Consider the following 27775-nt stretch of genomic DNA (forward strand, 5'->3'; position numbering starts at 1 on the left):
GTGTGTAACTGAATTTAAAGATTTGCAACAAGACTATTGACATTATGTAGTATGTACAACTTTTGTTTGATCTTCTCTTTCAAGTTTCAAACGTCTATTGACAATAGTTGTCAACTTGTCATCCAGGATTGTATCCAGCATCACTCGAGGCCTCGACCCTTCTAAACAAAGTGTGTTCTGTGCTTCTAAAACGCACATGTCAATGTCATATTCACTTACAAAATATACAAATCTGCAAGCTTTGGAATTCTATGTTTACAATTTACTTTTGAGATGCTACTACAACGCCTTAAAATTTATAGTCTTACAACTTCATGGGAAATGTTAACCTAAAAAAGGTATTTTTAAAAACATATTTCCATTTGTGTATTGTAGAAGTTTAATAACTAACAATAATATTATTATCAAGCTGCGTCATACACTAAACTGTTTGTAAAATAGGTAATGTAATTTCATTACAAAACGTATTTTTACAGAAAAATCTACATAATAAAATAAATATAATACGTGACAAATATTACGTAAAGCGATAAATATTACGGATAGTGAGTGATTCAAACAACGGTCCGTAGTAGTAGGCTCCGACCAATAATTTCGCCTGCTCTCGGCTTCCCTCAATTAAATACAGGTGGAAGTGTCTGCGGTCCTTTTACGGGATCAGCACATAGGGTAAACAATTTTAAACCCATACCTAAAAAAAAATTAACCATACTGTACTACGTGCGACGCAGTAACGAATAGATACGAATAATGTAAACACTTACTACTATAACATTGTTAATTGTTTTTATGAGATGGTAACATACAAGGCGAATGTAAAAGTGGTTAATTGTAACTGAACTGAACTGTTTTTTGCTAAGATGGTAAATAACATAATATAACATTAAAACTCTTTATTTTTCACCATGATGCACAATACAATTAATATTTAATTTACAAAAGCTTAAACAATTATAAAAGACGGCGGTCCGATGTCGTCCAGACAATAATCTTTGAATATAAATGTTGTGAAACGGATAGGTACTAAGTACATCTCATTGACCACCATTCAACCGTCGATCGCATTACATCCTGTATAATCTATATATATAAAATCGAAAGGTCACTCACTCATCACGAAATCTCAGAAACTACATGTGCTAGGAATCTCATATTTTGCATAGGAGTTACTTATAGGACGTAGGTGCTCGCTAAGACGGGAATTTGCAATACTCGATTTCTAAGGGGTTGTTTTTGGGGTCGAAAGTTTGTATGAAACTTCGTTACTACAAATGCTATGAGTCTCAAATTTTGCATAGACGTCACTAGAACGTAGTCATGGAGACAGAAATTAATAATAACATAGTTCACGCGGGTGAAACCGCGAGCGGGCCGCTAGTAAAATATATACGCATGTATAACAATTACATGTAAAAATAGAATGTACTTACACTATAATTGATAAAAAAAAATCAGTTGCCTCCAGAACCTAGTGAGACCACACTCCGTTCCCTTTCATTTTCCGCCATATTCTGGAAGCATTGCATATTGAGAGGCGGAACTCAACGCCGCGCTTTGCCTCGACACTAATGCAATGAAATGAAAATATAAATTTAAATAAATATATCATTTCCTTGAGTGGGGATCGAACCCACAACCAGTCGCGTTAACAGTCACACACTTGTACCCCTGCGCCACGATTGGCCTCTGTATTATTATTATATTTATATATTTAAATACTTTTAGGGAGCTTCCGATTCCGTAGCTTCGCTGTTTGGACAGTGAACGATTCATTGTAGCAAAGGGTATGGCACAAACGTATCTCCAGTACATTATCATTTTGGCAGCGGAGATTTAGTGGAAACCTGGAGTTGGAGCCAAGAAAGGAAAAGCGCTGCTTTAGGTAAGCTGGAGTTTCAGGATGGAAGACGATAGAGTAGAGGAAAGAAAGAGTTCGACGATCTTTAGTAGGAAGCCAACTTAGAGCGATGCTAACTGATATTATCAAACTTCTTCCGTCCATAAATTAACCTAATAATGAAGTTTTGAAGGTGTGCCAAATTTTTAAGGATTTGCTGCGATAAATTTAGGTAACTAGGCTAGAGTTATTTTGGTTTTCATTGGCAACAATTTTTTTTCCATCTTTTCAACCTATCTATACTTACCGCAGTGCAACTTGCGGCTCAGTCTAGGAGAGACTGCTGTCCACCATGACACCTAGATTTTTAACAGCGCCGTAATATTCCAAGTTACAATTATCGGTAAATAATAAATGATAAATATTTTATTCCATTTATATTATATTTATTCAAAACATTTTAAAATTACAGCCTTATCACTTTATTTAGTAACACAGTCAAAACAGAAACAAAGATATAAGTAATGCTAACTTAACGCACAGTATATAAGTAGATACTTTTTACGACTCACAAATGATGTTTCGCTAGAAATTCTTTGATAACTTTGTTTACTTTTACCGGTTCTTCTTGTTGCATAAAGTGCCCGCAACCTTCTATTATTACCGTTTCAATACACATATATTCCCGCCTCATTATATCCAAAAGAGTTCTGCTCAAGTATTTCTCGTTTTCACCGTGCGCGAATAAAAATGGCACTTTTTCCTCATGTATACTTTCCGGCCACGTGTAGGCGAAGATTGCCCGGTAATAATTCAACGGTGGTGTTAAGCCAGCTGAAATTAGGTAATCTATTGTAGATATATATATATATATATATATATATATACATATTAGTATCTACATAATAGTATAACTAAATAATTTAAAAAAAAATGATTTTGAGAAAGAAAAGCACATATAGATATATAAATAAATCAACAATTAATTTCATAAGCCTTTACTGTATTTTCTAAAAGTCTTTGTACAAAAACGTAATTGTACAAATCGTTATTTGACGTTTCCCAAAACTTGCTATTTTTAAAAGGAGTGACCTTTTAAATAATTCTAAAAGTGCGATATAATTTGAGCTATTAGATATTATATATAGATAAAGTATGATGAAGTGCAATGATGGATACCGCCATCCAATATCCGAATATTTAGAAGGTCAACCTACTCTGTTTTCCAAACCAATATTTATAGCATTCAATGTCTTCATCAGTAACATGTTCCGCTTTCTTTTTAAAGGCTTTATCGAAACCTGCTAAATTGTTCATTTGTAATAAAACTTCTGGTAAATTTGGAATGCGGAATAGAAAAACATATCTGAAACAAAATTGAAAGATTAAAAAATATAACAACTGACCTACATGCGGGTACAATGTAAGTAACTTAACAGAACACCTTATGTGGGATTTTCAACTTAAATTTAAAGTTAATGTAAAAATTACTAAATCTAATAACTTTTATTTCTTATACAATTGGCACTTATTAAAATACACTTATATATTACAACTAGCGGCCCGCTCGCGGTTTCACCCGCGTGAACTATGTTATTATTAATTTCTGTCTCCATGGCTACGTCCTAGTGACGTCTATGCAAAATTTGAGACTAGCATTTGCAGTAACGAAGTTTCATACAAACTTTCGACCCCAAAAACAACCCCTTAGAAGTTGAATATTGCAAATTCCCGTCTTAGCGAGCACCTACTAGCACATGTAGTTTCTGAGATTTCGTGATGAGTGAGTGACCGTTCGATTTTATATATATAGATATACAATTTTTTGTTAAAGATTTTAACTATTTTATTAAAATAATTAATAATAATACATTGATGTATAATAACTATGGTTATAACTAAAAAGATAAATCAATAAAGAAAATAAGGTCAGTCGTGGCGCAGATGCACAAAGTATGACTACGCAACGCGCTACTGGTTGTGGGTTCGATCCCCACTCAAGGAAATAAAATATTTATTTAAATGTATATTTTTGCTCTGGTGTCGGGGTAATGCGCGGCGTTGAGTTCCGCCACTCAACACGCAATGCCTCCGGATTTCGGCGGAAAATGGGGTACGGAGCGTCCTAACATTAAATTCCTTCTGCCTACCCTGCTGTGTGTTGGATACAGAAGTTGATTTAATTTTTTTTTAATAAATCGATAAAAAAAACATGTTACTTACAAAGATTTCTTGCACTGTTCAAATGTAGTCCACATTTGACGTAACCAAGCACTGTGAGAAGTGCTTCCCAACAACACAAGAGCATCTAACACCTCAGGGTAGGTATCTCGTAGTTTACAGGCGACCAGACCGCCCCAGTCGTGAGCGACCAGAATACATTTATTGTAACCTATAAACAAATATAATTTTATAGTGTAAATCTTTTGAATGTAAGCTCGATGGTTGTCGGTTCGACTCTAAGTCGGGGGAATGAGTGTATTGGAATTATTTCGATTTGTTACTGTGATAACACCACTTAACTAGCCAACGCTAAAGCTCAGTTCTTGAGTTACACTAGGTTATACTGCCTATCCTGCTATGCTATATAGGGAAAACAAGAAACAAATAGATATACCTAATAGATAAGGAGAAAACACTTATAAGTAAGATATAATTACTTAAAAAAATATATTTATACGTTTTACATTACATTCGGTATGAAGAACAAAATATTCGTTTTATATATATTAAGTACATGTTGTACTTTTCAATGTCATAAGAATCATTAATATATGTGACAATTAAATGATTATTGCGGTTTATAATGTCATAGATGTGAGAACATTACTATGGAGAGTTTACATATCCATGGTCCCTAGGTAAAGTATCAAAAGTGAAAAATTTCTTTCATTGCTGTTTTGAACTACTAACAAGGGCAGTTTTCTATTACAAATACGTTTAAAAACACATAAATAACTTCTTTTTCTTTAATTTTGAAACAATCTCATTAAAACTGTACTTCTTAGCAGTTCAAAAGAGCACCTACGGACCATCGGACATTTATTGATAGACTACACTTTTTCACGAAATATTCATACCTGTAAGTACTTCTTCTTTATTTTCATCTGAAGGGCTTGGAGATAAAAAAATAAAATAACACGACTAGACTCTCATAGAAAAAAAAATCAAAAATCAGTAACTAGGATTATTACCTAATTCATGTATCAAATCTTTAATATCGTCGGCCAATAATTCTATTTTATAATGTTGAACACCCTCTGGTCTTTCGGAGTCACCGTAGCCCCTCATATCGACAGCTACACATCTGTGGAACATTTTAATTAATGTTGCATGTCGTATACACTAACAAATGTAGACAGTTTACTTTTTCATATATTTAATAATTTTTATTTATTGTAATAGAGAAAACAAAAACCCTCGGAATATAAGTAACCAAGCTCGATAATTCTACTTAGTTGTAAATCAGAGAGCTAGAGATCATTGGTGTGGCTTGGATTTTGATGTTCACCAATTATTATTTTAAATAAAATCAGAAATTTCACTGTTATTCTAAGGAATAAAATATTTTATACAACATTATATTGAATAGATATAAATGTATATAAAAATATTATAAATATTTACCTATAGTCTTTATTAAAGTAAACAATTTGATGTCGCCATGAATACCAGAATTCAGGAAAACCATGAACAAATAACATTAAAGGTTTTGAAGGATCACCGCTCTCTACGTAGTGCAGTTTAACTGACTGAAAAAAAAATGAAATAAATGCTGAAAATATATCGACTTAGTAAAAAAAATTGTGAAAGTTTACATATTTGCAATCTGTATAGTTTAGGTATTCTATACAATACCACGAGTATGTATAGAATATCTAGAGCGTCCAGGCTACGTATGAAATATAATGTTAACTTTACCAAGTTAATTAATAAAATTCTTAGGGATTATATAGAGTACCTCCTGTTCCTCCGGCGATGTGTCAAATAAATAAATCTGTCTGTTTTCCTATATTAGAGCTAAAGATTTAGGAGATTCTAAGTGGTTCAGGTTAGGTTTGAAATTTTTCAGCTTAAAAATAACTAACTTTACCTAATCTAACCTGCACTTGAAATCCGCTAAATCTGTAGCGGCGATAAATAATTGCAAGGAATTCGCAGCACGTTTATTGTGTGCCTTCCCGCACGTCCCCTCCTTCCTTGCTCTTGTATTGTACATAGGTACCGTATAATATTAGCTGCTTATTTAGTATTGTATAGAATGCCTAGGCAAAGTATAAAATAAATAATATTTCATACATTACACGTTTTAGGTATTCTATACCGCCAAGGTATTGTATTGAATATCTAATTATATAGATTGCCAAGAACATATGCAAACATTCCATAGAAACTTTTAGTGATAGATGTAACTTCAATAACAAAGTCCAAGGCCACCATGTAAAATCAATGTGTACTCATATAAGAGATACATTAAAAAATTATCATACTTAAAAGTTAATTCAAACAAGAAGCTCTATCAAGGTGGCTTTGTAGCAAAAAATTACATTTAATTTTTTCCTATAAAGTAAAAAACTCAAGTCAATCTAAATGTCGTCTTTGAAATTTTAGCGTGTACTCACGACTTCAATTATACTTAATTATTATCTATGTAATGTAGAAGCCATCTTGCCGAAGTTAAAAAACGTTTGACTGAAATCGCGATGGCTGTGGGCTAAATGGGGGAATGATTAACTTTCATCTCTCCGTTCTAATAGGTACAGCGTATTGAATTCAGGCGGAAAGCGGAGACATTGCTTAATGCTATGTTAGCTCTTTAACGCTTCTATGGTTGTACAAAGCGTCAAACTAAAAAACCTCATGAAAATCTTCGTTCATAAAGTACTGAAGGTAGCGTTTTTAGAGATTACGAAAATTATTATTCTTTTAAAAGTTCTTTGACATTTTTCAATTATCATAATTAAATACGCTGGGCAGTATGAGTTCACGGAAGGTTAGAAAAAAAATGTGGACATTCAGTCGTGGAAACTTAAAAAAGTGTTAACGTCATTATGACTACTTGAAAGGAATATAATTCAAGTAATCATAAATAGTACCGTCAGACCAAAAATACATATATTCACCATAAGTAATAGGGCTATAAGAAAATTCAAGGGCTCTACATTTTACGATTTTTAATTTCTATCTTTTAACTATCTTTTAAAAAAAATGCTAGCATTAGTTGTAATAAAATTTTTCTATTACTGGTTCATGCTTTATGCCACTAATGTGGCAATGTGCCACCAATATGGCATAAAGCATAAACCTGAATGTCAAAGGTCCTGAATATCCTGAATGAATGAATCCCTAACCTGAATGTCCTGAATGTCACTTTTGAAGGATAGGCAAAGAGTTTCTGTTGAGATTAAGATAAAAGATCATTATCTCTTTTTTTACCTCTCTTTTTTTATCTCAACTAGCACGCTCGGAACGCCATAATAAAAAGAACAGAATAGAACAGAGGCAAAAAGAATATAGTGCGAGTGTGAGTTTAAAAAAAGGTGTAAATACTAAATACTTAATAATTTCATGGGTTGTTTAGTTTTTTATGATTTTTTTAGCTTAACGCTGTATTCCGCATGTAGCAGGATAGGCAAAAGTAACTTATTGTTAAGACTCCGTTCCCCACTTTCCGCCAAATATTCGAAGCATTGCCAATGTAGTGGCGTAACTCAACGCCGTCCTTTTGTCTTGATACCAGAGAGAAGAAATGAAAATATTAATAAATAATAATACATAACTAAAATATAAACATTACCCCGGACTGAGAATCGACCTCACAACAATCATAGACACAGTCGGACTCTTTGCAAATGTACCTAAGTGCGATAAGTATATACCTATCTAATAAACTTTAATAAGTCAATTATATACGTTTAATATTTTTTTTATTGTTTAATTTTATTTAATTTGCATGTTAAATGGAAAGAAACAAAACGCAATGACAAAATAATAAAACGTCAATAAAGTTATATCCATTAGTTACTTCAGGAATACCATGATAATAGTATATATTATCGACTATTTCGTGATAAAGTATATAGTAGATAATGTATGGATTACGTCGAGCCAGTGTGTATTGCGAAAACATTTTATTATATTACGAGTATATAGTACTGGAATAAATACGTAAGACGTTCCGCTTTCTGGAGTTGGAACAGTTCCGGTGAGTTACCTTGTTAGTTGGCGTAGGAGTTTATTGAGAATTTTGAAAAAGAATCAGCTCTCCCGCTGTATTCCGTACACATCAGGGTAGGCAGAGGGAACTTAGTGTTAAAATATTCCATTTCCCATTTTTGAAAAAAAAATGTTGATATTAATAAATTTTGATTACTGGAGAATAATTATACTACTTGTTACACGTGTGCCTACGTGTTTATGTAGATGTTATTTATTTAATTTACAAAAAGTGCTACGTTAGATGTCATCAATTCACATCATATTTCAAACTTAATATGCTATAATGTACATTTTTATGTAAGTAAAATATATAATAATATAATCAATTCTCTTTTTTTATTTTCACGCTCTACTGAAGAAATGGTAATGCAGTGGGAATAGACCCCACAACCGTCGCGTTTTCAGTCAGACTCCAAGTAGAGGTTTTGCCATGACAGCCTCAATAGGTAAATTTATTTATTTATGACGAATTAACTAAAAAATACCTACTGAATTTATTTTCAGTATTATTCTTTCTTCGCGTCCACTAAAATAGAAGTGAATAGATATAAAATATTCTTACTTATGACTGTGGGAACTAAAAACCAAGATACAATTATCAATGTTTAACTATTAATTAATACAGATATTTGACAATAAACCCATTTTTGCACGAATTGTATTTATTATATTATTTTTATTATATTATATTATTATCACTATAATGATATGAAACTTTATTCTTAATCAATTACTCAATAATTTAGCACGTTTTTAACACGTTCTAAAATATTTTTCAGCGTCACGATGTATTAAGCACACAGTAGGGTATCCGGATACTAGTGTCAAGACACTTCGTCCATTATCCAACGGATTCTGGCATCGCGTGTTGAGTGACACTATCGTAATGCTTATTAGCAATACAAAATAAATATCATTACATCGAATGAAGCACACCTATGAGCAATAAAGTCCATTCGGTATTCTATACAATCCCTCGGCAATATATAGAATACCTAAAATGAAATGTTATTTATTTTATACCTACTATGTGTAGGTATTCTGTACAATACCGAAGACCGAATGGGAAGCCGATTGCGACCAAGTAGGCAATAACCGAGTTGTCAGGTCAAATATGTTACTTATTTCTAAATTTGAAAGCTCTGTTATAGGTATATAGACCAAGATATATTGTCATTGTATAATTGCCGGTGGCACAGCAGATACCTTATACAATATCTAGTAATTTTCTTATATCTCATACATTGCCTGGATACCCCAGGTATGTTATATATTGCCTGGATGCTCCAGGTATTTTATATATTACTGAGATATTGTATAGAATACCTGAATTATACTACAGATTTCTGGTTACATAAATATAAAATCAGTGGCGTAGCTAGGGTATTTGCTGCCCGGTGCGGCTCGGGGGATTTGATGCCCCTTTCCTGTTGATGAGTTCTAAAAAAAAAAAAGGTAATCATCGACGATGACTTCTAAAAAAAAAACGTAATCGTCGACGTTGACTTCTAAAAAAACGTGATCGTGGACGTTGAGTTCTAAAAAAAACAAAATTATCGTCGACTTTGATGCCCCTTTCCTTTTGATGCCCGGTGCGGCTTAGAGGACTTGATGCCCTTTAAAATGGTATAAAGTCTAAAAAACAAAGAAAAAACACACTAATCGTCGACTTTGATGCCTTTTTCCTGTTGATGCCCGGTGCGACCGCCCCGCTCGCACCCCCCTAGCTACGCCACTGTATAAAATACATAAATATAAAATTATTATTGTTGTTCTATTGATGAGTAACGATGTATAGATAAGTGACCTAATCTTATAATACTTATTACGTTTTCTGATCTGGGGAATATATCATTATTAGTGCTGATGGTTGTTCATGTTACAGTAAGTGCAATATTTATGCATAGGTATATTAAAACGAAATCAGTGCGTTAATATTGTAAACTCCTTTGAAATGGTGTAAAATCATAAGATTTGCGTGTTAAAGCGTTTAGTATATTTTTTTTGGTTCTCTAATCTTAGTCCGCAGATTTTCCTACATGTTTTTATGAATAAATAGAAAACTCGTAATTAGGGAAACAGCATTTTTTTTTCAGAATTTAAAATTAAGAAGTATAAGGGAAGGAGGAACGTTGTTTATTTAATTTTTCAGGGAAAATTTTTTCTTAGTAAAATTTCTAGGATGGGCACTGACCAACCGCTCCCCTCTTTTCCTACGCCCATGTATATACCGTATACAGTATGGTAATTCAATTATATATAGGTATGTACCTAACTACCTACGTAACTAAATTTTACTCGGACAGTTCGTATCAAAAATAATGTAAAAAATAATATTAATTTAAATAAGTTAAGATGTTCGTAGTATTCAATATTAAGTACATAGTCTACGATTGTGGTTTTATAACACGAAATTTTTTTTTTTACTATTTCAAACGATATATGTATATAACTTTAAAAATATGTGAGCAATGCGTGCGTTAAAAAATTGTAACTCAAACTCTAGCGAAGCGTGTTTGTTTTTTTAATTATCCGACGCGCCTGTCACAATTTAAAAATAACCCTATCCTTGGGGTATATGTATCTACCTCTCGTATAATAATATCTAAGTTAAGTTTTATACTTAGTTGCTAAACAGGTTAATATTTTTAAAATAGATATAAATATGAAAAATATTAGATTGGAATATTAAAAAATATCAAAATTATAACTTACATTTGCTTTAATGTACTTATGTACTCCATATTTTGGGTCAGAAAGTGCTGCCGGTGGTTCCAATTTTAGTTTTTTCGCCCACGGATTTTTGAAAGGATTTTTTAATATATTTATAATTATACTTAAGCATGCACCGATACCTGTTATTATTGATAAAATATTACCTAAAATGAAACGGTAACCGACCGCGAGTAAATTCATGTTGGAATATTCTTATACGAACAAAACACACGTTGGGTATGACCTACGTCGAATACTTCACTGAGTAAATAATTACGCGCTCGTCACAAGATTCAGATAAGTGCTAAATTGACGATTCCTGGTTCTTTATGAGCATTTAAGCCGTGATATAAAAGTAGTACCTACATAGTTTAGTAGTAGATAAATTTATGGATTTTCAGCACATTTTCAGCACTGGCTACCTCAGAAACATTATAGAAATTTTCTTTATTTTATTTTCAAATCATTTACGGCATTATTTCTAAAATATATCTCTTATAGATTTGATATGTGAAATTTGCTCAGGGTTGTTATTTGCACTGATTTTATTTGAAGAATAACATCTAGAGTAGGTACCTAAGCGTCCCCACGAAATTACATGTTCTTTTGGTTGCATGAGTCAACCGAGTTCATTCTATATACAGTCGTGGCCGTCCTGAAGTTAAGTTTTCTGAACTTTTGCGCAATGTTCACTCGGGAAGAAAATAATCAAAAGTAGAAAAATCTTAAAAACAAATCTGGGCAGCCATCTACAACCAACTTCAGGACGGTCACGACGATCGTATGTACCTACGAATTTGACCTATAAATTTAATAAAGACATAAAAAAAAAAAAATTTGAATAATTAAATAAATTAAATACATTGTAAAAATAATAATACCAAATTCTATTTATATTACTTTTACAAAAATAGAAAAGTCAGCGGTGTCATGACGTGCTACTTAAATTGCTTATGTATGTATAATGTTTCATATTCATGAAGTGCATATTTAGATTTGAAATGCATGCGTTTTATGCAAATTATAAAATTGCTCAGTCAACCAACAAATAACAAAACTAATATGCAACTATGCATATATCGACGAAATTAAAAATATAATATACCTATATATTTTTATTTATAATTTTTTTAGCCACATTTAGTGGGGTTGGCAGAGGCAACCTGGTAACCTAGTTTTAAGACATCCCGTTTCCATTAAGACACTTCCGTTCATTTAACATTTTCATTTCCTTGCTCTGGTAAAGAGACAAAGCGCGGCTTTGAAGCTAAAAAAAGAAATAGGATCCGCTACATGGTGTGCACAGCAGGTGGACCCGAGCGAAGCTATGTTGCAAAATTTTTGCGAAAATTCTGCGATATCGTGTATATATAATAGACTCATGTATCTTTAAATTGTAATATTTGTAATATTCAGATATTTCAAACCTGGGAAAGAAAAATACTTATTAAATACCAGGTACTTATTTAATAGAATTCCCGCTGCGTTCAAAATTTTTATAAGGTTTCTAAATTTAAGTATTCTTTAAAATTTAAATGAAAAAGCCACAAAAAATACATAGGTATATTTTCATCTAAATAATTTTCATTTAACAATAACTTTTAAAAATAAACAATATTATTTGCTTGACAAATTACTTTTGACAATTTAAAATGTTTTTGAAAAAGTACAACACACATATCTTAATAATATTATCTTTGTAATAAGTATATACACGTACATAGAAAAGTAAAGAAAATCAAACTAAACACGGTACTATATATGTACCTACTATATTTTAAAGCAATATATTAAGATATTTATTCCATATCTAAAATCTCAGTTTTTTTTACTTCTGAATTCCGTCTTCTTCTTCATCTAGAGTGGGCCAGGTGTTAGACACTTCGTTCTCCGTTTCAAATATGCTCAAATAAATGTAGTCAATTAATAATGAACAAATAACCATAATAAATAAAACGTATCACGTACAAATTGATAATATAAAATACTTTTATCATCTTTTTACTTTACTTTCAAAAATGAAATATCGCTAACTGATCTACGAGTATGATCAGAATCGACAAAACATTACAAAATAACAATTAAACTATACCCCATTAATAACACCATATAATAACCAAGAATACTTATTAACCGTCGCTGTCACTCTCATTTCCTCTATATCTATTACGAATGGGGGTTATATTTTTGAACAAATCATTTACATTAGTCGGTGGATCGTCTATTTTCAAATTTTCTATTTCTTTCCACAAATCGTATTCGTGTATACTTCGGGAGAATATTCTCGAAGGATCTGAAGCAAACGTACTGACGGTTGGTTCAGTATAATTTTCATTGTTAAGTCGTTCCATAGTTTCCTTTTCAATACGCTCCAAACGATCGATCACTTCTGATGGGTCTGCATCTTTCGGTCTTTTATTGAAATCGATATCAATATCAATTCTGAAATAAATTCCGTTATGTTACAATAATTGTACCTTCTATTGGGATAGCTAATGGCTGTAGACGTGAAGGTTGTAGTGGGATCCACACCCTGGATAATGATTATATTTAAAATATTTTCGTTTTTCCGATTTGGTAGATAAAACGTTGAGTCAAACGCTATTTAAAATGCAATGTCTCGAAAAAATATAAAGTAAGTGGGGAAAAGAATTCCAGATTCCGTCATTCAACACGTAATTTCTATAATTTGTCCTAAAAGGGAAAAACCAGTATCGTACGAGTGGTTCTCTCAAATAATATTCAAAATCATTAAAAGTGTATTGACACTAACCCAGTATCTCGCTTGAAATTCTCCCAATTAGCGGCGTCGGGCGCGCGTGGTATCTCCGCCGCCAGAGCTCGACATGCCTCGTCCATTGTCTTCTCTACCATGTGCAATTCTGATTCAACTGTAACAACGAGACCTAATAAACTATGTTTAAAAATCAGCTTCACGCTGTATCTCGCACACTATCCAGGGTAGGCAGAGGAGACACTCCGTACCCCACTTTCCGCCGAATTCTAGAGAAACTATATTTTATAAAAGATAATATGATTTTTCTGAAATTAAAAGAAATGCTTCGAGTATATTGAATACCAATAAGCAATAAGACAATGTATAAAATTAAACAGCTCTATTTCAATAAAAAAAAGATATTTATAATTTTTTTATAAAGTAACAAAATGTATGATAAATTTAATTAAATTACTATTCAGCGTTACGCATTAGGTAATTACCATAAAGAGGAAATAGCCGTATTTAATTTTTTCTATTCCCCGATAAACTAGGTAAATATGTAAAACTTTATTAAAATAACTGGCTTTAACACAAAAAAATCGATTAAGTGCGAGTTGGACTCGCCCACTGAGGCTTTCGCACTAATTTCTGGATTGGAAAGTAATACGATTCTAACACTGGATTGGGAAAATTGAGATCTTAAAAAAAATGATTTGACAGACGGACAATAACATTCCATAAGGGTTCCGTTTCTCACTTTTAAAATACGGAATCCTAAAAATTGGAAACAAGAAGAATTGTTGTCATAAAAGAACACGGACTTTGGGCCATAAAAAGCTTCAGCTCTCTTATGAATAAACGGAACTCAGCGAACTGTGTGGCAAACACAACAATTATATTCTTTGAAATTATTTAAAAAATCTATGGCTAGTACGTTTTTTTGCTGTTCTAAAAAAAACAGGAAAAAAACATACTAGCCATAGATTTAGACATTCATTTTATATGTTTTTTATTGCTTGATGTAAACTTATAACACATTACAAACGACCTTACGTCTGATTGTACTTTTTTCTTCAGTTAATTAACTTCAGTTAACAGTTAATTATAGTTATAAATTGATGTTTACAAAACAAGTAAGCTACAAAATATGTATACAGTAGAAACTCGAGTATCCGGCCCTCAGTTATACGTATTCGCGATTATCCGGACTATCCACCGCGATAATTATTTTATACAACAATAAAATCTAAGAAAATGTATATATACGTAAACATGTGTATAAATCGTATGTTGGAAAATATTAATAAATTATTTTTATTTATATTATTTTAATAAACGTTGATTTTATATAAATATGTTTTACAGTGTTTGCGGGTAACTAATGAAGACAATAATTTAAATACAATATACATAAATTTGCACTTTTAAAAATTCATATTAATTCATATATGCCTTTATATTTAAACAATGTATCACATTGTTTATTATACGAAATGGGCACTACTGTCTATTAACGATGAGGACATATAAAAATAGAAAAGATAACTTAAAATACGATTAATTGAATACACTCTAATTAAACTTTATACAATAAAAGTCTTCTCAAAGTCTTCTTAAAGTCATCTTTTGAATGTCACTAATATTAGAAGAGAGAGTTTGTGATTACAACGTCGCTAGGGCCAACAATGATATTTTCATGTACGTTTGTATCTAAAAAGAGAAATCTTGAGGTCAACCGGTGACGGTATGCTATAATACCTATACTAATAGTATTATGTTGTCTGTTGAAATAGGCGACAAAACTGCTTAGATAATCATTGGAATTCGACGAATGTTTATTTTATCAGATAAAATTACATTAATCACTTATCTCCGATGTGTTCGAAAAGCATAAAAAAAATGTGGACTACTGCCATTGAGACTTCGACAAAGAAGAGTATTTTTTATTGATTGGGCAGATAAGAAAAACAACAAAAATAATAAAGGGAAAGTGAAATATATGATACTATCTAAATATTTTTTTATAGATTTTTTATATTGGCTAGTAATTTAAATTAAAATAATGTAGCCTGTAGGTATGGTATGTGATACATTCCACATGAACACTTTAGAGAAAATGTGTTAATTTGTGAAATCAACCGTTGTTCTCGAAACCCTATTTTTTATATTTGACATAACTCGTTTTTAAGTTTAAGAATAATGACAGAAAGGTGTGAGGGTTTCGTCAATAATAGAGATAATAAAATGGATATCAGATATAAAATTAAGTTTTGAATACATTCAAATAAGTACTTTGGAAGTATATAATATATATACGTATAATGGCATATTTTAGATTTGCAATAATTACGGATATCATCATACTGATGGCTCTTTTCGAATGACACGTAAATTGTAAATATGGTCGGTCGAAACAAGTTTCTCCGCTATTATCGCAGTAGGCCAGTTGTCAAATTTTAGAAGTATGATAATTTAAGTGTAAATATTACCTAAAAAAAAACGAAAACACACCTCTAAAATAAAACGAAAGCCACCCTACAATGTCCCGTCTTGAGCTGACCGAAAAAGATGGGGTATAACAACCAGGCGATATTGTACAGCATATCCATATAAATGCAAAAAAAAGTGAAGGTCACTCGAGCTAGATGCTCGAGCTAGGTGTTTAGAATTATTTATTATTACATAAGAAAAAATAAAATTGCGGCTACGATAATAAGTTTTTGCATTAATTAAATAGGCCAGTGTTTAAAACAACCAATGAGCCGTGTGATCCAATCTATTGTTATCCTTGACATTTACCAATACCAACTCAGGGAACATACGAGTATATACGCCATTTTTATTATATTACGTTACATTTAAATCGTATTTTCTTCTGTTTTACAAATTATTCAGATAATATCGGGATAGACAGAGAGAACATAGTGTAAAGATACTCCTTTCTCTTCATATCCATGATTATCCATGTTAATCCATCCATCCAACCCAACGCCGCGTTTTGTTTAGATTTACTAAAAATGTCTATCGAAATTAATTTATTTCTGAAAACTATTTTAAGAAACATGTATTTAAAAACAATAAGTTGTAAACTTATTTGAAGATTAACGAGTGCGATCTTATAGCACACCCATTGATAAAACAATAATTATTTATTAACATGACATACATAGTTTTCTCCATTAAATACTCACATGAATTCCTAAGAGTTTCTTTCGTCGACTTTCTTAAAGCTCTCGCTATGTTTCCGCAGACCGCACCTTGAGAAGTCAATTTACTTCCACTACAACGCCACTCGTCATCTTTGAGAGGGATTAATTAAAAATAAATATAAAATTAACATTATAATAAATAAAGTAATAAATATAATATGTATAGGTATATTGTATCTAAAGGTAATTAGATATTTTTATATGAAAAATTGCAATAAGCATAAGAGAAAACTAATAAAGTAGAGATAATAAAATGTTTTATTTCTAAAATATAAATATTTTATATAATTTTTATCTTTTAAACATATGATTTAATATAAAAATTATATATATTTATATGAACGACTTTAATTTCTGATTTTTTTTTATTGTAAGCTTCCCTTAACATTTGTTTCATATCAATCAGTTTATAAATAAAAAAAGTTATACCTACAATAATCTATATATATATAAAAGGACTTGTCCTCACTGACTGAGGTAAGACGCACGCACAGCCTTAACCGCTCATGGTAGAAACGTGAAATTTGGACAGATGTTTACTTTCGTAATCTGGACATCCACTAAGAAGGGATTTTGAAAAATTTTAACTCTAAAGGGGAGAAATAGGGGTTGAAAGTTTGTATGGAAAAAAACTTAAATCGGCACCGATTTTTGTAAAATTTGAAATTTAGATTTTTAAAAGCATTTAATTGAACACGTGTTTCATCGTTTTCTAGAATTCACCCCCTAAGGGTGCAAATAAGGGGTTGAAAGTTTGTATGGAAAAATATTTAAATCGCCACCGATTTTTATAAAATTTGAAATTTAAAGAAAATATTTCATTGAACACATGTTTCGTGGTTTATTAGAATTCACCCCTAAATAAGCTAGCGAAGCTGCGCGCGTCCGCTAGTAAATTAATAATTATGTAGTTCAAGCGTTCTAGTCATAGAACAAATGTGCAACAATCATAAGATTCTCGAGTGATCTAAAACAGCATTTGATATATCGTAAAGTTAAAACCTAAAAGCGTATTCATAATTTGCAATCTGGTGGGTGCGTCGAGGGACCTCTCCACCGCCGTGCGCGGTCTCTTAGGCAGTGCGTGACGCGGCCTCGTCCCTCCGCACTCGGTGGTGGCCGGCCTCTGACGGGTTAATAGCCGCTTACTCTTTAACGTTATTTTTTCTGGTGGTTTCTGAAATACATGTATTTTTTTGTATATTATATATATGAAAAAAATAGAATAGTGGATTTCTTCTTCTTTTTCTTCTAGAACTATCTTTTTTTATTGTTTTACGTTGAATCCTGCACATAGCAAGGCATCAAGGGAACCCAGTGCAAAGACACTTCCGCTCCCACTTTTTGACTGTTGAGTGGTAGAACTCAACGCCACCCTTTGCCTCGTTACCAGAACCAGGAAATGAAAATATTTAATATTTCAATACCCCAAGTGATAATCGGAACGACAACCACCGCGTTTACAGTCGCACGCTTGTGTCCCTGCGCCACCACAGCCTCAACTTTTTTCAACTTGTATAATTATTCTTTTAATACCTCAAACATTTTAGAACTTTCAGGCTGAGGTTCCTCTTGTTCGCTATTATCATTCACTGATAAGGATGGCACATTACTTTCAATATTGCTACTATCACTGTCCCCATCTGATGGAATTTCGTCAATCCATTCATCTATAAAAGAGTGCATTTAACTTTTATTTTTAATCCTTTAAATATTTATAGTCTTATATAAGTATCTAACTATTATTTATTTTTGTTATAAAAAAATTAAACATGTAATTAAATAGGTAAGTATATTTTAATTGCTTTAAGACGTTATAAAAAGCAACCTTCATAGATTTATATAATTTCTGTACTTTACAGAAATATATTAAGTCCTAATGAAGATTTTTTATTCACATGCTAAAAATAAGTTATGAATAAAAAAAAATGTTTAAAACCAACAAGTATTATAACATACACGTGGCTATCTATTTTTTACCTTTACCTTTATAGGTGTATGCATACCTAATGCATATATATCAAGTATATTTATATTAATTGCGGCAAAAGATAGATACCTTGTGCCTGTGTTTCTGCGCCACGACTGGCCTCTATAAAAGTTGTAAATATACTTAGGTATAAAGGCCAGCCGTAGCGCAGAGGCACAAGTGTGTGACTGCAAAGTTGCAAACACAACTGGTTGTGGGTTCGAGGCCCCAATCGAGACCATGGAATCGTGGCAAAGCGGGAGGTTGAGTTACGCCACTCAACACGCAACGTAATTAAAATTCAGCGGAAAGTGGGGAACAGAGTGTACACTAGGTTCCCTCTGTCTACTCTTATGCATGCGGTATACAGAGTGAACCTAAAAAAAATTATGATTATAAACTTATGAACTCTAAAACCTTTATCACTATAATAGAACAAAGCAAATAATTCACCCGCTTCACCATTTAGCGGTCTGTCGTCCAAGGTCACAAGCATCGGCAATGCTGATGCTACCGATGATCTATAATTCAATGTATCCGCTACAGGAGTTCCGGACAAAGTAAGGCGACGTAGCGATGTACATACGCCTAGTGTCCAAATACGACTCGACTGTTCTATAGGATTGCTGTAAAATATATAAAAATATATAAGACTAATTCTTATAATTTTAGACTAAATATCAGCTAACAACCTGTATCCCGCATAGAGCAAGGTAGGCAGAGCGAACCTAGTGTTAAGACACTCCGTTCAACATTTTCCGCCGAATTCTGGAGGCATTGCGTGTTGAGTGGCGGAATCCAACGCCGCGCTTTGACTCGACACCAGAGCGAAGAAATGAAAATATTATTAAATAATAATTAATTTCCCCGAATGTGGATCGAACCCATAACAGTCGCGTTACAGTCACACTCTTGTGCCCCTGTGCTACGACGGCCTCATTGAATTTAAATTAATAGCAATAAAATAATATGTACTTAGTAGCTAGCGATATAATCACTAGAAATTAGATGGAATGACAAAATTGCTGAAGAAATATACTTAAAGTGTATGTGAAAATTAAGTTATAATTTACCCAGCCAGATTAAGTGTTTGTAGTTTCTGTAAAGCTGCCAAAGGATGCAGGTCGCGAAGTCGATTTCCCGCAGCGTGCAGCTCCCTCAGCGCACCCAAACCCCATATGCCGTCCAGAGACGTTAGACCGCATCGCTTCACGCTGAGACTCTACAAATGAATCATTACGTAAAAATAATAGATAAGTTTCATTTCTTTTTATATAAATAGAAAAGATTTATTTCTCTAATATCACCTAATTAAAAATAATGAATATTCGCTAATTAAATATTCAATTATTTTGACTTCGACTACCTACGACTTAACTATTACAATAATAATAATGCATCATGCAGATATATAGATTATACTTACTTATTATGCCATGTTTTTATTAGGGAAACGGAAAGTTTCAAAACAATAATGAACGTACATTTTATTTGACATTATAATGAAAGAATCATATATATATTATATCTCTACCGTGACTTGAATAATATAAAACAAGAGAGTTCATTAGCGTAGACAACAATGCATTGCGTATTGTATGTAGAAACGCCATTTTGTAACTTATTAAATATATACCACATAGCTATTTTATACATAATAGGTCAATATTCCATTCAAATTTCATTCATTAATTAAAAAATTATATATGAATTCTTCAATAATATATAGGTACCTGCGACTTCTTTCTATAATTATTCTGTTTACTTTGTTGTACTTAACTACTTTAAGTATTTTCATGATAAGACAAGTATAATAACATGTCTAATGTATACATTTACATCTTTATCTTTTATTAAATGATAAAAGATAAAGATTAAATAACATATAGATATAGTACACGGTACAATGTATGAATGCAGTAAATTAATTGCTCTTACTCAAATTGCGGAAGTAAGAACTACATATCTATACTTAAAATAAAAATATAACTGATTGATGTCTGTGCATGGAAGATATATGGAATAATAATTATTATTGGAGTTCCGTCAATGTACCTAATATGTGCACAATTATTTCAAAAATAGCTCAACTTATTTAAATGCAGTTTTCACTATTGTGTTTTGGTAAGCTTCCCTTAACATTTAATGTTTCTTTTATTTCAATGAGTTCATAATGTCATTAGAACATGAAAGCCATTCAGATTAGTAAATAAATTATAAAGCTAGTATAAGCATACTTCGGGGTCGCATTATGTACAATTGTAGAAAAATATCGGACATATCATAAAAAGAAAACGTCACTTCGAAACAAAACTTAGTTTTTTAGTTGTTGTTTATATATATATATATAGCGGCCCGCCCGCGGCTTCGCCTGCGTGAAATACGTTATTAATATCAAAATTTGAGACTCCTAGCATTTGTAGTAAACGAAGTTTCATACAAACTTTCAACCCCAAACACAACCCCTTAGAAGTCGAATATTGCAAATTCCCGTCTTAGCGAGCACCTACGTCCTATAAATAACTTCTATGCAAAATTTCAGATTCCTAGCACTTGTAGTTTCTGAGATTTCGTGATGTTCCTAGCACTTGATGTTCCTTTCGATTTTATATATATATATACATATATATTACATATATATATATATATATATATATATATATAAAATCGAAAGGAACATCAAGTGCTAGGAACATCACGAAATCTCAGAAACTACAAGTGCTAGGAATCTGAAATTTTGCATAGGAGTTATTTATAGGACGTAGGTGCTATATATATCTAGGTAAACTATAAGTTTATACTTTTAAATGTATCAATCCAATTCCCAGATCTCGCAGCGATGAAATGGCACTTCCATCTAAGACCAGCGTTCGCAAGCGCGGTGCGAGGACATGCAGCCGTCGAAGCCCAACCCGTTCCGCCACCACTCGTAACTTCGCTTCTCGTATTGTCAACACCTCATCATCCGTGGTCACACCACTTGACTGTTTCTAAAGAAAAAATAAAATATAAATCAAATCAATTTCACGCTGTTTTACACACAGTAGGGTAGGTAGAGGAAACATAGTGTTGAGACACTCCGCTCCTCACTTTTCGACGAATTGAATACTATTCTATAATTTTAATATTTCACGTTTGGCGGATGCATTTCCCTTCTCTAATTAGATAAAACGTTGGAGTAATGTCTCAAATTCTGGAGATTTCTTCTGCTTCCCTAGCTAAGAATAAAGTAAGCTGCTTTCATTCATTTTAGTAAACGCTTTTTATATCTAGGTACATCTGTACTTGGAAGATATAATATAAAAAAAAAATTGGTGGCATTTAATAAAGTAAAAGAACCAAATTTTTTGTCTGCTTGTTTATTTAGATTAGTGTAAATAAGAAGAACCAAAAAAAGTGATACCATTTTTAAAAATGTTGATTCACAAAATTTATATAAATAATTGTTTTATTGAATTTCGCCGAATCATTACTTTATAAAATATTGTTTTTAAAATAACATAATTATTAGAAAACAAACTTATGTAGATTAGTAAATTATTAATTATGTAGTTAAAGCGGGCGAAGCCGCGAGTGGGTTATTAGTATATTAAAAATAGGTTTTTCCGGCGGCTTAGCTTGCGTGGTCGAGAGGGAATAACTATGTAGGTACTTCATGTGTCGTGTGCCATATCGATTAACGTTAATTAAGTAAATGTTATTTAGATTTTCTCGATAAATGCTTTCGATTAAAAGTGTTTGTTAAATATCCAACACAAAAAAAATAAACTAGTAGGTGACCACACCTGATTAAACTCTCTAAAGTAGCTAAGAATCTTAAGTAGTAGTTTGTTGACAGTTTTTTTATACTATAGCAGATCTGTGAGCGGCATCTTTGATATTTTTTTATATTTTTTTTTCATAATAATAGACATTTTAAATATTATTTATTACAATAAACGAGGAAATTTATTTAAAATTACTTGTTACCTATGAACTATTTCCTATGGATAGATAAGTTATAAAACTTTTTTTTTTTTTGGAAAAAATCAATATAATACCTCTACATAATTAAACTTTATAAAATCAATTAAACTAAACTTAATATTAATAAAATAGACTTTATAATTCTATTTAATATTTAAATAAAATATTCCACTATACATAATTATAGTAAGATAATCATTAAAGATCAATGTAATTAACCCTATCGTGAATGACGATTAATGTGACTGGAAAGTTCTTATTAAGTTAATTCATTTACTTAGTTCTAATTCATTATATTTAATTCATTATAATTTATTGAACACGTTTGAAAGATATAGTTACATATTTTTTATATAAAACCAATATTAAAATCGATATATAATAATATTCACAGATAACAGGTATAATTTTCTCTAATTTCCTTAGTGTGTTATTTAATCCCAAGTCCTAGTGCGGTTAGGTATTGGGAAAATATGGAAATTTAAACATACCATAATATAAATCTTTTTTTTATTTATAATAATGTAACATCTTACCAACAGTTCTATGAGTGTTAGTTCGCGAGGTATAACAATACGTCTATAACCTGGCAGTCTGCGTTCTAATTCATCTTGACCGGGTGGTTGTTGTGGTTCCGGGGGAGGCATAGCTAGTACCCTTAAAATCCAACATTATTGTATTTTTTTTCTAGTATATAATTAAAGCAAATTGTGTAAGTGATTTTTAAAGTATATTCATATGTGTAAAATCAAGAATATTGTTTGTGGGGAAACGTCTGAGAATATGATTGAGAATATTGTTTATGGGGTTCGCAAATGTTGTAATACAAAAGTGGTTTCTTATTATTACAACTAGCTCCGACGACACCAGAGCGAAGAAATGGAAATATAACCATAAATAAATATTTCACTTCCTCGAGCGGGGATCGAACCCACAATCGTCGCGTTACAGTCACACCCTTGTGCCGCTGTGCCTCAACAGCCTCATTTACAAGTCTGGTTTTTTATATTTTATTTTTTACCACTTATCCTCTTATGTTAGGTACTCAAACTGCCTGAGCACGTTCTTTTTGTTTCTTAATGAAGTGAATGATAACTTTCACTCACACCTGCTAATCTACTGGTTAATTAATATTTATAAACGTTATTTAAAAAAAAAATATACGTAGAGACACGCACCTGAATAGAGGTGTAGCGCGTACATTTTGTGGTTCTGGGGAACTAGCACTAGAAACTTCCGAAGGAGACGGTGATAATATCACACTTGGGGTCCGAGGAGCAGAACCCAGCTCCACCACTGGTGCTTCTAGTGTAGGCATTTTATACTATCTACAAAAAATATTAATTATAGATTTCCTTAAACAGACGTTTTTCAATTTAAGAATTAATACTTTAATTAAGTATATACCTTTATATTTATTGTCTGTAAATTCAATTATGTGAGTAAGCTCTTTAAAAAATATATACTTATATAAATAAGTATAAGAGAGATTTTGTTTTCGTTTTTTATCTGAAAGCTACTAGTAAAAATTACATTTTTGTCATTTGTAAGTAACAAGTCCGTAGTTGCTATGGATATTGTCAATGATAAATAATACAGGTACAATGTAGGTAGAGTTCACGAGGCTTGAGTTGAGCTTTGCATTTGTTGAGTGATTACTAAAAGTAGGGCCAGAAAAAAAAAATTAAAAATAAATTTTTATTAGATTAATAAAATCTTTAAAAATGCTTAACAATTTTTAACACTGGACATTGCATCTTAATAATTTTCATTCTCGTCTGATGTGCTGTTTGCATTAATAATTAACTGTTAGTAAATACGAATGAAATTAATGAATTGTTACTATGTTATACGGTTAGGTATATCATAAAGAACAGCGTTGTGTGACTGTGTCCATAATTTTTGCTGTTATTTTCTATGGATATTATATTTACCAGATAGAGGGTGACTCTAATTGAGAAAGCATGTTTATGCTTAAACTTTTAAATTTTATTAAAATTATATTGGAATATATTAAAAGCATCTGAAAAATAGCTTAAGAGTTTATTAAGCAGTGTGATAAATTAATTTAATTTTTTCATTCTGACTATTTATGAAATTTAAATTTCTTTTTAAGTTTATAATATTATGTAACCAGATTGGCATTAAACACATGGAGCGAAAGCTAGTTACACATGTCTTTACCTTAACTAAACTTTAACTTAAACTTTTATTTTAATATTGTGTAAAATCAACTAACAGCGGTTGATATTTGATGATAAATATAGATGATAAATTTCTCAGATTTGAATGGATCATTTTCTATTTTTTTTTTTCAATGTATTTTAAGCATCTTTATTAGTCCGCGAACTTATTGTTAAGTTACAATAAAATGCGTAAAATCTGCCTTAAGTAAAAGATATAATATAAGATTAATTAGTGTAAGAACAAAAGTTTTTATAATGTTATAGAACTACTATACTACACTCTTAAGAGTGTCTACTCTAAGCCAGTTTGTATATATGTAGGTATGACACTAAATCCGATTATTCATGGGACTTTTACGCATTCTTGCCCGTTTTTTCTAACATTAGAACTCGTTAGGCGTTTTATAGTTCCATTTAAATCGATTAACTATTGATAGTCACTTTTAGGCAATTTAATATTTAATGTTTCTAGACACCATGATGTCTCTTTTTGGAGCCATGACAAGATTGTCCAATAAAATCTTACCATTATTACCTGCAAAGAGTAAAGAGCAATTATGGATGCTCTCAAGATCTACCAATTGCAAAATTTTATCAGATAAGAAAATGCATATTTGGAATGCAAAAAATGTGGGATTTACTGAAAAGGAAAAAGGTAAAGTTTTTTTTTGCTTAATTAATACATTTTAGCCCAGTAGTGAATCGCTTATGAAATTCTGGTGTAGCTCGTCCCTAAAAGATACCAAGCTTTTTCACCTCATGGTTTTTTGCCCTGGAGTAATTTTAAACATGATAAATGCTCTTTACATGGAGACTAACTATCTCTAAGTTTTATTTTGTCTATATTTTTTACTAACTAATCTACATCGCGCTTTCTTCTATCTACCTGGCGAAGAAATTGGCAAAAAAATTGTGCTACACTGACACGCCTATAAACTAAAGAGCAAACAACGAGAGCTATCATTTTGACGTCTCAACTTTCGCGCGCTTTTGGACTTTTGACAATATTTTTTTTACTGTGGTCTGTGTGAAATTACTAATAGTATTAGTATTTTTAAAGTTTATTTAATAAGAAAGAATTTAATAACTCTTTTTATAGCTAATAATTCTAAGCGTAAGTACAATATGACGCAAAATGGATTAATGCACCATCACGAAGAATATCAATATTTAAATTTAATAGAAAAAATAATCAAGACAGGTAACTATTTACCTTATTTTTTTTATTAAGAATAAGATTAGTAATTAGTACTCCCTATGTTATAAGTTAAATTGGTATCAAATATACATATAATTTAAACATTCGCAGGTGATAAACGCATGGATAGGACTGGTGTTGGAACCTTGTCCATTTTTGGAGCCATGCAAAGATATTCTTTATGCAATAATGTCTTACCATTATTAACTACAAAGCGAGTATTTGTGCGAGGCGTAATAGAAGAGCTTTTATGGATGCTCTCAGGATCTACAAACAGTAAAGTTTTATCAGATAAAAAAGTTCATATTTGGGATGCAAACGGTTCTAGGACGTTTCTCGATAATTTAGGATTTACTGAAAGGGAGGAAGGTAAAGTATTGTTTTTAATTAACTATTGCTTAAATTATAATGCAGGGTTAATTAATTTATGTTAAAATTTGATTTTTAGGTGATCTTGGACCTGTTTATGGCTTTCAATGGAGACATAGTGGAGCTAAATATGTTGATGCGAAAACTGATTATGCAGGACAAGGAATTGATCAAATACAAAACATAATAAATACTATCAAGTATATATATATTTTTAGTGTTTTATATACCTTATAAATTAGTGGGAAAAAATTATAATATATTTATTTTATTCATTTTGTTTTAGAAACAATCCAAGTGACAGAAGGATGTTGGTATGCGCATGGAATCCCTCAGATTTAAGCAAAATGGCACTTCCTCCATGTCACTGTTTAGTACAGTTTCATGTATCTAGTGGAAAACTTTCTTGTATGATGTACCAAAGAAGCGCAGATATGGGTCTTGGTATTCCTTTCAACATAGCTAGTTATGCTCTATTGACACATATGATTGCTCATATAACTGATTTAGAAGTGAGTTAATTTTTTTTTTTATTATTTATTACTCTAACAAAATATTTTTGTGGTATCAGAAATTTCCTCATTCTAAAATCAAGTCCTAGGTAATGGCGGCCAAGTTCAAAGTAGTTTAGTTTAAACTTTAGTAATATTTTTATAGTAGTGTGTTCATTATTGGTATCTATTTGTAACTATGTCACACGTAACACAGTATGGATAAACATCGTAAAATGAAAATATAATATAAAAATTAACCCATATCCTTTTTAAAAATATACATTTTATTTTCAGCCTGGAGAATTTGTTCACACGACAGGTGACACGCATGTATATCTCAATCATATAGAACCTTTAAAGGAACAATTAAAAAGAGTGCCAAAGTCTTTTCCTACACTGGAGTTTACAAGAAAAATTAATTCTATTGATGATTTCAAATATGAAGATTTTATTATTAAAAACTACAATCCTTATCCGAAAATTGATATGGAAATGGCAGTTTAACTCAGTTTCTTTTAAAGAAACTTTTTACAGACTTTTTTCTTTTATTTTTTTAAATGTATATCTACTTAATTGAGTTATAACAAAAACCTTTTTTAAGCTTTTATAGTCTTGTATTTATGTGCCTTAAGTATAATTATTTTTTTGTATTTGATTTATAAAATGGTATTTGTAGTATTATAATTATATAAGCACAATAAAATGAATGTTAAAACAGGCAGAATTTTATTTTGCTTTCATAAACAAAATTTTAAATAAGTTAAATGAAAAAGAAAGAGTACACACTGTATCCCACATATGTTGAGGTAGACAGAAAATCCAAGGTGAAACCAATATTCACTGCAGAATTAGAGATGAAACATTAAGTGGCAAAATTCAATGCTCAATGTGTGG

General features: G+C 31.3%; 3 protein-coding genes across 9 annotated transcripts; 1 reads left to right on the forward strand and 2 right to left on the reverse strand.

Annotated features, from left to right (window-relative positions):
* The first annotated feature begins 148 nt into the window (after positions 1 to 148).
* Ts (Thymidylate synthase) lies at positions 149 to 27598 on the forward strand. Of its 5 annotated transcripts, XM_085201102.1 has the most exons (8): positions 149 to 338; positions 1726 to 1882; positions 25293 to 25475; positions 25920 to 26021; positions 26130 to 26387; positions 26467 to 26587; positions 26674 to 26899; positions 27176 to 27598. In XM_085201102.1, exons 3-8 carry the CDS (start codon positions 25298 to 25300, stop codon positions 27383 to 27385), a joined length of 1095 nt encoding a protein of 364 aa, XP_085057228.1. In that variant the 5' UTR covers positions 149 to 338; positions 1726 to 1882; positions 25293 to 25297; the 3' UTR covers positions 27386 to 27598. The 5 variants fall into 5 exon arrangements, with proteins under 5 accessions (XP_085057228.1, XP_085057230.1, XP_085057231.1 ...); XM_085201104.1 differs by lacking the exons at positions 149 to 338; positions 1726 to 1882 and adding an exon at positions 22916 to 23035; XM_085201105.1 differs by lacking the exons at positions 149 to 338; positions 1726 to 1882 and adding an exon at positions 23329 to 23346.
* Positions 2262 to 11045, reverse strand: LOC146529870 (epoxide hydrolase 4-like). The gene is made up of 6 exons (XM_085201107.1): positions 10772 to 11045; positions 5465 to 5589; positions 5032 to 5144; positions 4061 to 4229; positions 3055 to 3203; positions 2262 to 2671 (listed from the first exon to the last, which is right to left on the reverse strand). Exons 1-6 carry the CDS (start codon positions 10970 to 10972, stop codon positions 2406 to 2408), a joined length of 1023 nt encoding a protein of 340 aa, XP_085057233.1. The 5' UTR covers positions 10973 to 11045; the 3' UTR covers positions 2262 to 2405.
* Positions 12305 to 24096, reverse strand: LOC146529871 (uncharacterized). Of its 3 annotated transcripts, none has more exons than XM_085201095.1 (11): positions 24042 to 24096; positions 23813 to 23958; positions 23171 to 23291; positions 21470 to 21658; positions 19742 to 19890; positions 19122 to 19294; positions 18236 to 18369; positions 17702 to 17876; positions 16682 to 16789; positions 13545 to 13677; positions 12305 to 13213 (listed from the first exon to the last, which is right to left on the reverse strand). In XM_085201095.1, the coding sequence occupies exons 2-11, from the start codon at positions 23950 to 23952 to the stop codon at positions 12901 to 12903; spliced, it is 1635 nt and encodes a 544-aa protein (XP_085057221.1). In that variant the 5' UTR covers positions 23953 to 23958; positions 24042 to 24096; the 3' UTR covers positions 12305 to 12900. The 3 variants fall into 3 exon arrangements, with proteins under 3 accessions (XP_085057221.1, XP_085057222.1, XP_085057223.1); XM_085201097.1 differs by having other exon boundaries at positions 12307 to 13213; positions 13545 to 13662; XM_085201096.1 differs by lacking the exon at positions 24042 to 24096 and having other exon boundaries at positions 23813 to 24000.
* Positions 27599 to 27775: the final 177 nt, after the last annotated feature.

This window comes from Heliconius melpomene, chromosome 17, assembly GCF_056956725.1.
Source record: "Heliconius melpomene rosina isolate 202511_hmr_F chromosome 17, ASM5695672v1, whole genome shotgun sequence".
Lineage (NCBI taxonomy): Eukaryota > Metazoa > Arthropoda > Insecta > Lepidoptera > Nymphalidae > Heliconius > Heliconius melpomene.